This window comes from Cyrtonyx montezumae, unplaced genomic scaffold, assembly GCF_038088225.1.
Source record: "Cyrtonyx montezumae isolate F1298 unplaced genomic scaffold, pur_monq_1.0 scaffold_8, whole genome shotgun sequence".
Classification (NCBI taxonomy): domain Eukaryota; kingdom Metazoa; phylum Chordata; class Aves; order Galliformes; family Odontophoridae; genus Cyrtonyx; species Cyrtonyx montezumae.
Genome location: NW_027072089.1, coordinates 18,536,407 through 18,553,231, shown reverse-complemented (window position 1 = coordinate 18,553,231; position 16,825 = coordinate 18,536,407). Strand labels below are relative to the sequence as shown.

General features: G+C 39.5%; 1 protein-coding gene across 1 annotated transcript; it reads right to left on the bottom strand.

Annotated features, from left to right (window-relative positions):
- Positions 1 to 1,632: 1,632 nt before the first annotated feature.
- SLC25A32 (solute carrier family 25 member 32) lies at positions 1,633 to 16,808 on the bottom strand. The gene is made up of 7 exons (XM_065752224.1): positions 16,634 to 16,808; positions 13,001 to 13,151; positions 11,979 to 12,064; positions 10,772 to 10,932; positions 5,382 to 5,495; positions 4,668 to 4,813; positions 1,633 to 3,111 (listed from the first exon to the last, which is right to left on the bottom strand). The coding sequence occupies exons 1-7, from the start codon at positions 16,806 to 16,808 to the stop codon at positions 2,976 to 2,978; spliced, it is 969 nt and encodes a 322-aa protein (XP_065608296.1). The 3' UTR covers positions 1,633 to 2,975.
- Between the last annotated feature and the right edge of the window lie 17 nt (positions 16,809 to 16,825).

Here is a 16,825-nt window from a genome sequence, read left to right as displayed (position 1 = left end):
TCTGCAAACTTTAAGGTATTTGACACAGCATTACGGTACACCCTTGTTTTAGAAGATCTCAGTTGTACATAATGACAAGTCTTGGCATGAGGCTTTGAAATGTACACCCATAACATCTGCTTCTATGGAAGAATGTGGAATGGGATGCTCTGCTTAGTCTTATATCTCCCAGCAACCTCCTGTGACTTAACTGGTAAGCGTTAAACACGTTTTGAACAACTGAGTGAAAGCAGACTATCCAGGCTTCCCTCCTCCACCTGAGAGACCAGATTTCAGTGCAGACAGCTATTACTCTGTGTGAAAACTGAGTAGGTTTCATTTCTCCAGTGAATAGTTTTCCTGAACTGTCCGTCAGATATATGCAATCACTTTGGTATTAAAGCTGGACATGTGGTTGGAAAATACCTAAGTAAGGCAGGCTGAAATGCCTTGGCTTTCCTGAAGTGGACCGCTGAAAGAATGATGTTGCAGATATTTGACTGCAGCCTCTTAGTGGAGAAGTAACAAGGAATGGCAGCACTGTCCATGGTGTGTCCTGTAGCTAGTGCAGCGTTAGCAGCAGTGCTTTCAGGACTTTCTTCCCAGTACAATAAGCAATATGTTTAAATCACACGAAAGTGCAGATTCTAAAGGGAAAATATAGTCATGCTTTCATTACAAAATCAATTTTACATAAATAAAATAATAAAAAACAAAAAGCATGTATAACATGCAGAAATACACCTTGTCCAGAAACTAAAAGGAAAAGCACTGAATCTGAATTTATTTTAGCTGTTTGATACTAAATCCTAGCTTTTCTTCTGAACAGGTTATAAAACTTCCCCCAGGCATCTCTTAATTTGCTAGCTCATCTGCATCTTTAAAATGGTAGAGGAACACACCTGCAGGTAAGAGTGTATTCAGGCTTTCCTCACTGCAAGTTTATGTGTGATGCTGCTGCAAGCCAGCACCTTGCATAGCTGCTCTTCATCTGTTAAACAAACTGTCACTGTCTCATTGGCTGGAAAGATATTTTCAAGGTATCTGAACACAGATACTATGAGCTAAGCCATGTGTGATTGTACTGCATCTTAGTCAGCAGGCAGTAGCTGACCATGTATGTGCTAGTGGCCTGTCTTTACATTTATCCTGGTTCTCAAGACCTGTTTAAGTCTGGAACACACTAATCCAGGAGAGTAAGTGCATGACTTTTATTACTTTTTAATGTTTTTTTTTTTCCACATCTTCCCTATATATTTTGGATCCTGCACACTAGAAAACAGAGAAACCTAAGTAAAAACCTTCCAGAGGCAAAATAAAGCAATAAAGACTCTGTATGTTAATTTCTGGGGTAAACTGGTAAATGTGATTTTCATCTAAATGTCAATGGAGGCTTTTTAATAATAATTTAAAAATGAAAGCCAGTCACATGCCTTTTCAGATGAGAGAAGGTATTATCAACAGCAACGGCAGAGAGGATGGGACTGGGGAGGAGGAGCATTAGGTTATTAAAAAAGAAGTCAGGCATATACAAAGCATGACAACACTATCAAGAGAAACAAGCAAGCAGGTTGCTGAATTGAGATTCAAAATACTGAGCAGTTTGGAGATTTCCAAATTTAACTTAAGTACAACCAACTCAACTCTTTAATATATTAAAAAAAAATTAAATAGCCTTTTTTCTGCTCTTGGTCAGTCTTCTGTTGCAAGCAAGAACTTCTCTAAGTGGTTATTCAGACGTTTTGCTAGATTGTGTTCTCTGCTCCTTATAAAACTCATTATTTCCCCTCACCTGTTGGAAATCTTTGCTTAGCAGCTTTCTTCCTCAGCTGCTAATTTCTGTCACTCCTTCATACATTCACAGTAACAGTAAATGTTATGCTCAGTAAATCACTTTCTTAATGAAGAACTACAACAAATAAACCCAAGTCTCCAAAAAAGCACTTATCTTTGTCAGCAACTACTGGCATAAACATCATTATTCAAACCTACTGAAATGTACTGTAATTCAGTTTACTGTTGTCTTAGCAATAGTCTTAGTCACTTCCTGAGACTACAGCAGGAGTCACTGCTTTTTAAGAAAGCCCTGTGCACAAAGTTTTTAGAAAACCAATGCATTTTTTTTAAAGGCCAGCCGTTGTTAAAGTTGCTTTAAAACTGCATCTCTAATGGATTATATTATCATTTTTTAAACTAAGCCTTCTTTCAACTAAGCACTATGTAGTCAGATGTACTCTGTAGTAATGGTGCAGTGGCCGGGGAGGGTGGGGTGGTGAGAAATCAAATGAAGTAAGTTGCCAACAATGTGCATAACAGACTTTGGTCTGGTGTTAAAAACAAGCCAAAAACCACACTGGAAGTCTGTCTTGGTATGAGACAAGAAGTGGATTTCAATTTGCAATTGCTCAAAACCAGGAATGGACAGCTGACTTTTACAAAACAATCTGAGTTTCCAAATTGCACCCACAGAGGCTGCATTTCTGTGTTGGTGACCGATGGAACATGGAGCTCTCCATAACCCAGAGTCTGACAAATGACAGAAATGGATCCCGAGGATGCTGCTGTAAGCAGCTACACACATATTTTCTTCATGACACTCAGATAAAGACTTAAGAAAGTTCAGACACTTCAGAAACTGGAACTGCTTTTAGATGAAGTTTTCTGTAGTACGATGTGACCAATTGTTATCTTGACACCAGTCAGGCAGGTGAGTCCATTATTCCAGGGAGGCCAAGATGAGCTGAAATGCTGCACAGCTGCCTTCACCCAGCCACAGTGCTAATTCACAGTTGCAGACATCTGTTTTGAGCAGACACTGGTGATTCAGAGAGGAAAGCAGCCAGACAGGCACCCTCAGAGAAGAGATGTAGGCAGGGTTTTGCTATCTCAAGAGTTTTTTTCACAGTGACAAAATAGGCTGCTGAAGTAACTATCTTCCAGATCATAAATATAAAAAAATAAAGGGTATATATTTTTATGAACAGAAACTTTTACCTTTAATTACTCTCTTTTCTAAAACCAAGTAGAAAACGTGACACATTTTCATAAACTACAAAGGTAATGCAGCACGCAGGAGTCACTCTGATCACATTGGGGACAATTCCTTTGTAAAATCCGTGAATTCCTTCTTTCCTTTAAAGACAGAGAAAAGCATTTACTTTAATATATTTTAAATAAAAATCAGACATAAAACAAAGCCTGGTATTTTTCTCTTGTGCTCTCACTGATGGAGATATACTTCAGGTTAAGAGTAATAATTTCAGAACAGTTTCTTACTTAAGTGTTTAAGGAGTCATATCAAATCTCACTTTCTCTTCTGAACATACAATACTATTCTGTAAATGAGTTGTTCAGCTTAGGGCTTTTTAAAAAAGTTGTTATTTAAATAGGAGGTTGTACTATGTTTCTTCATACCACAAGGAGCGGTTAAAATAACTTCAAATTTCTGCAGCCCGTTCCAAAAAACATTTTCAGATTTAAGCTCACTGAAGCCAATGGGGCTGAAGGGCTTTATGGTTTTGAGTCATACAACACCAAGGGAGCAGAGGGAGAACTCAACTATAAGTCAGCTGCTGAAGTCAGCATGCATTTTTGGAGCACTTCCTCAAGAATTCTGAATCCACTGGCCAATACACGAGGATCCAACTTCTCCCAATTTGAACCACAGTATTCACTGTTAAATCTGTTAGAATGTTTCAAGGACTTCTCATTTCAGCACCCTGTTTTCCAGTTTCACAGGGCTCTGGTACATCCAGAATGATGAACAGTCAGAGGAGATCCTGGAATATGCTTGGGTATGCCATACACCACTCTCCTTGCTGCCCTAGGCTGCATTTGTTGATTTCATAATGAGTACAGAAAGGAGCATAAAATGGATGCATACATCCATGCTTTATGAGAATTAATAAGCTTTCCTAAAGACTGTAACACTGAAGGGCTCAGCACTGAGACATCAGAGCTGTTTTCACTTAGAATTGGCTTTAGCCAAAATGGCTGCAATGCATCTGAGCCAGAGAAGTTTCTGGAACCAGACAGCCTCATTCAAGTGGCACCACAACACCCCCAGGAGTTAGCTGACCTCATTCACGTCGCTGCAGCAGTACGCTGCAACCCAGGAACACCATCCAGAGCAAAATGAACACTGGTTGCATACTGCAAAGGTGACCATTCCTAGTAACTACAGAGTTGTGTTACATCTCTAAATGTGCCTTGTGGAGCTGGGTTTGCTAGAAGATGGGCACATGTGTGAGGTACAGTTCTCTAATAATCTCTCAGGAAGCCAGAACTGTGAGTAACCCAGGGACACGGTATAGAAAGCCATGTCTAACTCACTTCCTTCTTCCAGGTATCAGCCACCCACCCTAACAGCACACCTCTCTCCACGTGTGTCATGATCTTAAGCAGTTGAAGTGAGATGTACTACTTTACAAGCCCCAAAACAGCCAACTCAATGTTGTTTTTTTAACCTTGCTACTCTATGAGCAAAATTTGTTGGGGAATATAATAAAGAAGCAGATTAAAAGAACAGAAGTCTGCAGGCTAGCACTGTCTCCTCCTTTTTAGATTACAGCTATTAGTAGCACATTCCACCGAACGCCTTCATACAGATAACCAGTCAGCACCAAGGCAGCAAACACAGTGATTCTGCTCACTTTTCCAGACACAAACTTACAGCCCTGTATGCCTACCTCCATGTCCTGCGGATCACATCTAACACACCAGAGTATCTGTTATGCTGATCTTGAAGACGAGCCCGTACAACTTGATAGGGATATGTCGCTGACACAGCAAATATTTTGGATACAGCTGCCATCATTATGTATTCTGCAGTGTTCTAAAAACAAAGATGGCTTAAATAACCATGGCTTAAATAACAGTGTTTTACAAAATCTTCTTTGATTCTTAAGTATTGTAAGTAAACACTATTTTCTTCCCCTTTACAATAAATTCTTTCAAGAAATAGATGTTTATCTATATAGAGTGTTTCAGGTAACCAATTGTAAAATATAATACCTCTCATTCCTATCAAGTAAAACGCTTCTAGAAAAGTGTGCCAGATGTTCCAAAAGCAGCAATATCTTTGCCCAGTTTGCTCCTGACAAGCCTCATGGGCAAGTGTTTAAGAAGATAACCTATGATTCCACTGTTTTCTGAAACCATTCCTCTCCCTAAGAGTCTCAAGATATTTGCCAAAGTAAGATGATTTCACTACAGAAAAACATAACTAAGCAGCTGCTTGTTCCCAAAGTGATGAATCATTATTTCCTTATCTATTCTACATTTCAATTAATATATTAACATATATTTACTTTGTAAACTTGTCTGCTCTATGACCTAAATGAATGCCATAAATGTCTACCTGTTCCCATGCCACAACACAGTTTAATTATTAATAATTTTACCAGTTTTGTATCTGACACTCTGTTTCTGTACTTGTTGTATCTCAGTTTCAGATCCTCATATGCCATGAACTGAAGTGCTCCATGTGAAGTTCCAAACAGACCAGGAACAAATCCCTAAAGAGAAAAAAAGGAATAAAAGAAGCTTGAATAGCAATTCAAAAGAAGTATATAACATGGAAGAGTTCAGTTTCTGTGCATACAAATGTCTACCATTCCATTAAAAATGGATTGCACAACTGTTGCTGTGCTTGGTTGAAATTCTTGAAGGCAGGCATCAGAAGTGTAATGAATGTTACTTTTTTCTCCATGTGTCATGACGAGTACATTATAATGAGTGAGCAAGACAGAACAAGTGGCCTAGGCACTCTACCTAACAAAGCACAAGCCCAAGTCTTAGAACAGAAAGCTGGTAATGTAGACTAGGAATGTAAGAATACAACCAAGCTGTCTTTTAGCTAATGTGCTGCAGAGTTCCTGCCCCTCCTCTTCCCAGGAGTGGCAGTAAGCTGTTCACTTCCCACTTGAGACTGATCAGGAAATTACAGAAGCTGGTGTCTCAGTGAGGAAGGCTATCAAAGCAGAGGTATAAAAACTCTTTGTGATCAAGTCCTAGAGATTGATATGTACTTGTGTTGATAACATATATAAAAATCAACATTTATTTATATATAAATCTATAATATACATACGCACGCAGCAGAAAGCTGCAGGTCACCGATAAAAAAGTTAACTCATATATGGTTTTACAGATTATTTGCATTAAAAGATAAACCCATGATTCAGATCATCAGTTTGAGTGCATTCAAGTAATGGACAGTAAGAATAAAGCATGGAAATTCAGAGAAACCTTTGCCTTCAAAAAAGTTAAAGTGAAGGTGAAAACAGGTGTCCCTGCAAGCAGAAGGCATGAATTTCTTCAGGAGCAGGAGGAGCTCAGCTGAAAATGAGCTGACAGTTGCATGGCTGCTGAAAAGTGTTAGTTCTCTTTTTGGATAGTTGGGCCTTACATAGGAAAAATGCAAATAAATAGAGAATTAATCATCTTGACTGAAAAAGATTTGTACAAGCCAAAAGCTTGCTGAAAACTGTCACAAAGAGAAAATTTATAATGAGATGATTGATCAAAATGAATTCTAAAAACCAAAACTTCTAAAATAATGCTGGTGTTGAGCAGTTTCATCTTATTTTTTGTAATCCATTTGGAAAAGATAGAGGAATATAAAAAATAGATCCAGGCATAAAACTCTGTATTAGATTAAACTGGTTAAACTGGAAGCACAGAACGCTGAATGCAGACAGATGAACACATTAGTAAGAACTTGGAGGAAGAGAAGGGAAGTGATCCTGGTAGAAGTCCATTGGAATGTCCACTGTGTATCAGGACAAAAAGATAAATTTAGTCATAATCCCCTAACATAAAGAAAAATTAAAACAATATCTGCCAAAAACAAAAGCAGGCATAAAAATCATGCAAAGCCTCTGTCACTTCAGAGATTAGCTGTCTGGAAGCTGTAGATTTCTTCAATTTAAGGTATTATAGTCATTCAGGTATTGACTTTTAGGGTTTCTATTTAATATATGAGGAATAATTTCTTCTCACAGTATAAAACAGTGGCCATACAACGTCAGGAACTACAAACCAATGTGGTGAATTAAGGGCTAAAGTCTCATATCACAATGTAAAAAAATGGAAAAAAAACCAAACAGAAATAGTTCCCCAAATGTGAACATGTGTAATTGAAGCAAAAATCTATATTTTGTCAATTGTGAGCATTATCATAGAATTTTGTGAAGTTTATTGCTAAAAGGACACAGTAAATGAGAAAGACACCTTCAGTTTTCAGAAAACCTGTATCAGAAAGAAAATTCACTGGTAATGAATGATGATAATGATAATAATAATAATAAAGTAACATGAGAAACAGACAAAGAACAAACTTACTGAAAGTACCAAAGGAAGAATTATCTGGGTCAGCACAGCCACGAACAGCACGAAATGCTGCAGTGACAGCAGGGAAAATCTTCATAACCGTATGTCTATGACTAGACAGTAAAAATGCTCTAAGACAGAGAAAATAGTTGCTTTGTACTTGGAAAGAATTAGAATGATGTCATATCATAAGAGAATTAGGTAAAATTTTCCCCACTAACAAGAGAAGAACATTAAACAACACTTAAGAGTGCTCAACTATTAAATTTAAGCCAGCAAATCTGAATAACTTGCTCCCAAGAGTCCCGGAGTATCTACTGATGACGTTTGCTAAATGAACACTAGCATGCTCCAAGTCTTGTGGTGATGGGGAAAACTTTCAAACACTGAAGGACCTTTAATGGCAGGCCAGTACTGAAAGAGGCAGGAAGGACAAGTGAAACAACTGCCTGCCAATCAGCCTCAGCAAAATAAGAACTGACAGATGGCTCTACTGATCATAAAGAAGGAGGAATTTGAGTCATTGTGTTCCTAAGGAAAAACATTTCAAGGCAAAACTGAGTTCTTCTCGGTAATTAAATATCCATCTAAAGAAGCTTTGGAATTATAATCCTACTCAACTTTCTTATTCTTGGAATTTCACACAAAAACATTCTTTCTCCACAAAAGTTTGCCATTTATTTTTTATCTACAGTATGACTGTAAAGTGAAGATACTAAAATCATATGTCTTAATATATTTATTATTCTTAATAGTCAAAACATATATTTAACAGTTTTTCCATGAGAGCTTGACAGGATCAATCTTTGCTCAAAGAAATCCTGCTTGAATTCTGCTTTGGAGGATTAGGTCAATGGACAGAATTAAATATGTTATTAGATATGGAAATGGTAAAGCATTTAAGTCCAAACAATAAACAATATGAATTAAAAAATATGTCTTTGAACAACTGTAAGTGTGGAAGATCCAGGACAAGAGAAAAACATCCAGATGGTTCCCATCTTGAATGTCACCACCAAAATGGAAAAGAACCTAGGCAAATGTACAGAGGAAAGCCTGTGCTTCTTGATAAAAGCAGGGAACAAGGTGGAATATTCAGAACACTGCCTGAAGTGTTTGCAAGAGCTCATGCCAGAGCAGCCTCTGCTAAGTTTAGAGGGAGCGCAGCAGACTCCCCTTGCAATCTGTGTAACACCATCTTCAGTTGGGTTCTCAGTATATCAAAGACCAGCAGTACTAGAGTGCCCTGCTCTGACAACTTGTGCAGAAAGATACTGGAAGAATGCCATTATGTCCTTATGCCATCTTGATTCTTTCAAGGCAAAAAATGATACCATCTTCTGTGGAAAGTTCTTCTCTCTGAACTACATTTAAATGCAATATGATCAGATCCCAATGGACTGTGCTATATGCAAAAACGAAGAAATAGAAAATCACTTAGCTTACGAACTTCACATCTGCAAAGAGGAAAATAGCACAAGTAAAAAAAACCCAACAAAATAAAGTGTTAAATGTTTTATGCATTAATGCACTGGAAAAAAATATTTAATCCTCAGAGTATATAATCCTGCCTACCAACGGTTAAACTGATCAACAGAAGTGTCCAATATATCTATTTTCACTTGGTGAAATGAGCATAGAGCACTGCGAGGATTCATCCAGCTGTTCCTAGCATACTGCATTATTACTCTCAGTCTTGATGACACTACATTTTTTTGATCTCCTTAAACCTTCTGTATTTCCCATTTTTATTACTGTTTGCTACAGGCACTGCTCTAATTGCTGCCTCTACATCATCAACGAAAGAGAATGAAACTGAAAATACAAAAAAAGTGTGGAGGCCAAGGACAATTTTACCATTTGACACTTCAGTACTCAAGCTACTAGGCTAGGCAGCTAACAATTTCTCAAGAGCTCAAAGATGTTTTACGTTTTTCCTAAGGTGCAAACTCCTGCAGTCTTGAGACTGTTTTAAAATGTTTGATCTCTCCTGCCTTAGACTTGAAAAGAAACACGTGCTGATGGTTGCATGACATTCAACTTTGTAAGGCAAAATAATTTTCAGAGCTCAGAACTCCAACAGATCTATTAGGCACCTTCAAATCACATAATCTCAAGGTGCACAAGGTGTAGTTTTTTTTCCCCAGCCTGGATGCAGCAGAGCAGCTCTGACCCCAGTTGTGTCAGAAATGGAGGCCAAAGGACAAAGCCTATGGATGAAGGGTCTGGAAGATTGCTGACTAGATTACTGGGATGACCAGTGAAAGAAAGGCTTCTCTCTCTCTCTTTCCAAATCCAAGCCAAGTTCAAGAAGCACAAATTATTAGGGAACCTAACTTTACATGAACTACAGTTTAATGAACTAACAATACCTAACAGAGCTAACGGACTGCACAAGAAAAAGTGCTGCAGCTGTCCATTACTAGTGTGCTACGAAGGACTAACAGCAATTGCTCAGAACAGTAACAGTACAACAGAGAGCAAGATATAGAATGGCTTGGAGGACAACGCCGTTCTCTGAAAAGCTAATCTCAAATGCATCAGAAAGCAACTACTTCCAGATTTTATTTCCAATATGCAGTGGCATTTTCCTCATCTGCTGTAACAAACTCTTCCTGAAATTAAGGTCATGAGGAAAAAGAAGGCTTTCAACTGCATTATATCTCCTGCAACTCGTGGTGATTAAAAACTTCAGCCTATATTTTTCACTGCAAAGAGAAGCTGATACTCAGTAATCAGGACAATTCCTAAGAGATAGTCCTGTTCTATAGTGCTACTTGCAAGAGAAGAGCCAGGCTGAACTAAAATAGGTTTCTTCACACCTTCCAGGGACTGATGAATGCATCTTGATGTAATGGCCTGAAGGAAGAAAGAGGCAAAAAGTCCCAACCCAGTTGCCATCTGTTTCCCTAAATGAAAGGGAACAAAAAACCCACACATATGCAGAACATATTTATAAGTCTGCAAATTGTATGGATCTTGAGATGACAGATAACAGACGTAAATAACCAAGGGGCAAATGAGCAGTTGTGAAACCATCCATTGTAGACAAAATAATTAGCAAGTACTTTAGTCATATGTTATATTGCACAAGATGTCAGAAAGACAGAGATAAGGGATGAAATGAAAGAAAGCACTAGCAGCAATATAGACTTGACTACAGTTGCCCTCTTTAACCAAATCCTGGTTACCAGCAGCTTGTAGTTTACTCTCATTTCAGCATTTTCAAAAGATGGCTTAGACATGAAACTTCCACTCTGTTCTTCAACAGTTTCCTACCTTTCAACATTGTAATTGCTTTTCTTGGGATTAAGCCTTTTTGCGTAATCTTTGCTTTGACTTACAGAATAAAAATAAACTGTACAAAAATAACTTGTAGGTTCTCGTGAGACAAGTGCAAGCTTCACAGTGCTACTGACTGGTGCCAGTCAATCCTTGAGTCTTTCTTAAATGTTCTTACCTTATATAAGCCACGTATGCCCTCTGTCTTGTATATCTTTATAAGAGCATCAGACATTCCTGTGTACTGTCGCTTCGATGGATCAACACCAGCATCATACTGTAATACAAGTCGTGTCTTCGTTACCCATATTGGGTTCGTAATACAGAGAGTCAGGGCTCCTGAGAACAGATGGAAGTTAGACTGATTGTATTGCCCATGCCAAAGCTTGTCCCAGTTTGTTCAGTTCAATGTAACACAGGCTTCTACAATGACAAAACTACTTATCCTACAACACTACTCATATTACCCATAATAGGCAAAGTTTAGGCACACTGTTGCTCTCTCCCTCTGTCTTCAGAGATCAAAACCAAGCGTGAATTACTCATGCAGAGAGTACTTCTACAGAGCATATAGCTTTTTCTACATTCTCATCATATGCTCTTTTATGCCTCACTGTTCCACAGTGAGCAGTACCGTCTGCACGAGATAGGAAACCTCAATATTTTCATTATGCTTTCTTAATTGAATTAGTCTTCATATACACAACTATTCAAAATCAAATGGACAGCTCAGTCATGAGAAATATACCTAACCGTACTGCCAGGTTAACACAAGCAAACTGTTGTAGCTATAAAGGCTACTGAAATACAATATATGTTGTATTTCAACAGTAAATGAGGGCTACAACATCCTAATAAAAAATCTTCTCAGTCACCTACACAGAAGCATATGTGATAAATTATTTTAGAAACAATGTATTAAAAGTCATGATGAGTAAAACTGTACTTTTATTTTGGATCTATAGTTTCTAAGAAGACCTAGAACTTAGATAAAGATTTTCGAAAGGTCTATGGCACTTATAATTTCAGTAAGTCTTCTCTTTTCCAGAGTTTATGAGCTAACAATCTAGTAACAGCTTGTGTGTATAGTTATGTTTAGGGACTCAGCATTGTACTAAATATGGAAAAAAGCCCACACCCCACGCTTTATATATAGTGAAAACAAGATCAGAAGGTATCTTAACAACTGCTACTTCTGATCAAAACCGAAAGGTTAACTATCCGTTCATTCTAGACATCATTAATTTATTTATAGACAATAAGTGATCACATTTGAACTCAAACACACTTGTCACCTGTAAGAAAAGCAGCACTGACACACAAAGAGGAAGAGCAGCATATGACAGGCCAGGAGAAAACATTAACCTCTTTTGTATTTAACTCACCCGCCTCTGCAGCTGACACCAGGTGTTCGGTTGCAGTCAGACTTTCCAGCTTCCCTTCCTTCTTGTAAGCTTTGATGGCATTATAACTGGAAAATATACAATGCATTTTTGTAAAAGTAAAAACAAACTAAAAAACAAAGTCAAACCAAACAAACAAACAAAAAAAAAAACAAAACCCATCAAACCAAAACTGACCATCAGGAAAAACATTAGGTGATACATAACCTTGGAAAGGAATTCTAGGCTAACTATCACAGTGTTACAGTGGTAGCTATTTATTTTCTGTTTTCACTGAGCTTTCATCTCTTGATCTGGTTTCCAACATTCATGATTTGAAAAGTCACACTAGGCACTGAAGTGTCAACAGGAGCTCACAGTGCAGCTTGAGGGCTGAAGTTCAACAATAGCTGAGTCTGCACAACTGACACGTGAGCTTTGCATAAGCATGCCAAATAATCATTCTCAAAAATGTTTCACTGGCCAGCAGTAAATCAGGTCAGTTAGTTACTAAAGTAGAAAATACTGGATATTTGAGAACGGCCTTCATAAGCAAAGTACATCAACAAAAACAGTGGAAGAACAGTCACAAATTATTAAAAAAAAAAACACAGGCAGTTGAACATTTAACTTTAGTAAAGAACTTTATCACATTCTTTAATTCTTATCCTACCAGTTCCAGTTTAGGTTGTTGGGTTTTTTTGTGGTTTTTTTTTTTTTTTTGTGAGCTTTTAAGCACAGTTTATTTGAACTTTTAGAGGACTCTACAAATGCTGTCACCATCTCTCAAGTTCTTAGTGTTCTCACAGCATCAAGGGGGACACGCTGTACTTGATAAAGTAACAGGTCTCTGACTCAAACTGCTCACATTCTGAAACAGCAAATCGTAATGATGGGTAGCAGGCCTGGACATATAAGAGAACTGGAAGTCTATAAGCCATCTAGCCCATTTTTATACACACTGAGAAAGATGCAGGTTTTATCTGAACGTGACATCGCACAAGATCTGACACAGTTCTACTTACAAGAAAAAATAAAGCCCCCAGGAAGCCCCTGCTCCAACCATGTTGGGAGTTACCCCTTGGTACAAGCCTCGTAGTCCTTCATTCTTCCAGACAGTGGTCAGACAGTGGAGAATTCCACTGTATTTTGGCCTCAGCTCCAATCCGTCACTCACTATGAAGGAAAGAAATTACACTGAACAAACATTACAGGAAGCAAGTGGCTCAACTGTGTAAAAGCAACCTCACAAGTACACGCCTCCAAACAATTCTGCAAGCCAACATAAATGCTTCATTCATCAGCTGTATTTTAGAAGTATGCACAAGCTGGGGTTTACAGCTTCAATAATTCTAGTCTTAAAGAACTTGAAAGAACAAAAAGCAAAAAAACTTTTAAGCTCTGCAGGAGGAAAGTTCTCAGCAGTCTAACAAGACTAACTGCACTGACAGGCATTTTCGGTGAGCACCTGCTTTGATCTGTAGTTTTCTGTTTTAGCACCCTGAGAATTTCACATCATATTTCAAGTGATATGCATGGCCTCTTTGACTGCAAATTTCTATGATGAGTTTTGGAAACCCCTAGATAAGAATTTTTTTAGTACTGCTGTCTTAAAATACCTGAAATGTAATTGCAGTGAGAGAGGTTGGACTCTCCTCGTTGGTGACAGGACATGGGGAAATCGCTTCAAGTTTTGTCAGGGGAGGTTCAGGCTGGATATAAGGGAAAATTTCTTAACAACAGAAAGGGTTGTTAAGCACTAGAATAGGCTCAACAGGGAGGTGGTTGAGTCACCATCCCTGAGTGTGTTTCAAAACCACCTGGATGTGGTGCTCAGGGATATGATTTAGCAGTGTGTTGTTATAGTTAGGTAGAATGGTTGGGTTGCAGTTGGACTTGATGATCTTGAAGGTCTTTTTCAACCTGAGTAATTCTCTGTTTCTATGATTCTAAATCTTCTTGTGAATGTTCTATAAATTCCTGAGTATTTTCAGTAGGTCATGTCTTATTGACAATAGGCAGTTTCAGCTAAACACTCAAACATTACTTCCATCATAAATTCTTATGTTCGTTTCTCATTACGTTGATTCACAGAAAACATCAAATAAGCACACTTCTACCCAATCACCAAGTTTTTTGCCCAAATATTCATAAAATGTCATTGCCAACAAGAGAAAGAGCATGCAAGCCCTTGTTTGACAAATTTTGTCTAGAGCACAGATGCTCACACAATATACAGCAGTAAGTACCATTGCTCCAGACATAACAGCAAAGCAATTTGGTTTTTACCAATGGCAACGTAAACTGCAGGCATTTTTATTCCTCAAATAGACAAAAGGTTAGATTGGAATTTTACCTGAGATTGATCTCAAAGTTTTACAGTCAGCATTGTTTCTGTACCCCACTAAAACATTAATCATTAATTCCAGATGTTTTTGGTTCAGCGCCACATTCGTTACTCATTCTCCTTTGAACTTTGTGTACAGTCCTGTATATTTTGACAGACTTCAGCACTAAGCATAAAACGCTTTTTTTGTGAGCATGCTGTGACAAGGTCTCTGTATCTTGACCGTCATTGAAAACTAGAACACAAATTGAGGACTCCAAAACTAATGCTTCCTATTTGATTATGTTGGTCCAAAAGATCAGAGGCAGACATCGGTGGTATGGCAGTACACTGAACTTTCCTGACAATATTCTGCTTGTATGGGAACTGCTGAGTCATGGCCTGAAACACTGATTGAGCACCTGGAGAAAAAGACCCAGTCAGCCCTGGAATCATAGGTGAAGGCAATTCAACCTTATTTAAGGGCTGACTACCAGTGAGGGAGGACCTCTTGTTGGAGATCCCTCCTTTGTGGAGTTTATTATTTGAGAGCCTATATCCTCAGAGACAGGTAAGCATTCCTCTTGTTCTCTGTAATATCTTACTGCACCAGTCCTTCTTTCATTACAACACTATGTGTTGTTGCTGTGTGATAGGTGGCAGCAGAGGGGCAGCCTGACAGAATGGCAACTGACATGGAAGTGTGTATGAAGCAAAGGTGTCCCACTGAATTACTCCACGTGGAGAAAAAAAATGCACCTGCTGACATACCATAGATGGTTTCCACAAATGTTCAAGACTGCAGCATGCAACTTCACCACTGGTGAAAATGCACAGCTAATGGTGGTGACTATGGTGGAAAAAAAAAACATGTTTTGCAGCTGCGAATTTCCTCTATCAAACAGTGTTACTGTGTTCTTTGTATCTGTTGCAGTTTCTGTGGAAATAAATAGGAGGTATTACTCTGAGTCACCTCCGTAAAAGCCTTTTTCCTTCTACTGAGCAAGCAGGGCTGGACCTTTCTGAAATACCTTTGCAATTATTTATTTATTTAACTATGCTGCCATTAAATCAGGCTTATAAACTGTATGGGGACAGCTGAGTCATGGCCTGAACCACTGAAGGAAAGATCTGGTCAGCCCTGGGAGCACAGATGAAGGCAATTCACATGTGTGACTGGATGGGGTGGAGCGTGGCTCCATACCTCTTAGTCCTCATTTAAGGGCTGACTGCCGCTGAGGAAGGATCTCTTTCTGGAGGTTCTTCATTTGGAGTTCTTTCCCTGTGGGCCTAGGTAACTGGAGATGGGTGAGCATTCATTTTTCCTTCTTTTAGTGACACCTCCTTGTTTGTGCTAGTCCCTTTCCCTTTACATAAGCACATTAAACAAGGTAGGAAGTCAGAGACATGGTTGCAAGTCTGTTTGTCAATCGTTTTGTCAACGACCAATTCAGGAGCTATTCTATTAAGGTGGACTTGAGGTCTCATAGTCTTTGTGAATCCAACCAAAACCTAACAGGCAAACATCAGGTACAAAACTCAAACCATCATATAAAAACATGGAGTAATTTAGGTTGGAAGGAACTTCCAGAGGTCATCTAATCCAACTCCCTCTTCAAAACAGAGCTGTTTACATCAGGGTAATGAGGGGCATGCCCAGTTAGTTCTTGAACGTTTCTAAGGCTGGGCAACCTTTTCTAGCGTGTGACCACTTCTATGGTTAAAAATTATTTTTCTTAACAACAAACTGGAATTTTCTATGCTCCAGCTCATGTCTGTTCTCTCACCAGTCACCTCCAGGAAGATCTGGCTTCGCCCTTCTCTGTGCCCTCCAGTACTTTGGAGGGTGTGCTGCTGCCCATCAGCACAGCCTCAGCTGGCATGCACTGGGCACCGTGGTCAGCACTGCTGCCTCCATGGGAGCTGCTCCAACACAGCACTTCGTGCTGGTGGGCTGGACAGGGAGAAGGGACTGCTTCTGAAATCTCAAGAACATCCTGCAGCAGCGCTTCTAAGTTCAGTGGTACAGTATTACAGTTTGACAACCCGATATGAATGCAAGGTACCAACCCATACAGCGAAACCTCCATAAAGAACAATAATACGAGAGCAAAGTCACCGCGCAGGTGAGGTTTCCGTAAGGAAGAGCCAACAACGTGGAGTTCTCTGCCCAACGACATCAGCACCGTTATTTAGCAGGTCTACAACACAGCTATCGTGCTCCCTGCCTGAGGGCGGTCTTCGGCCGCAAACAGACGGCCCTGCAGCCCGTGAAAGCCAGAATCCCGGGCAGCACCTCCGAGCCCCTCGAAGTGACGGATCCCGGCCTCACCTGCGAAGCGGATCTTGACCAGGTCCAGCGGGTGCAGCACCAGCGTGGACACGACGCCGCCGCTCAGCCCGGCCGCCAGGTTCTCCAGCTGCACGTGCCGCAGCACGGAGCGCGCGGGCGGCGCTGGCGGCCCAACGGCGCACGCATGGCCCCGGGCACCCGGCGCCGCGCACATCCCTAGCGGCAGAGATC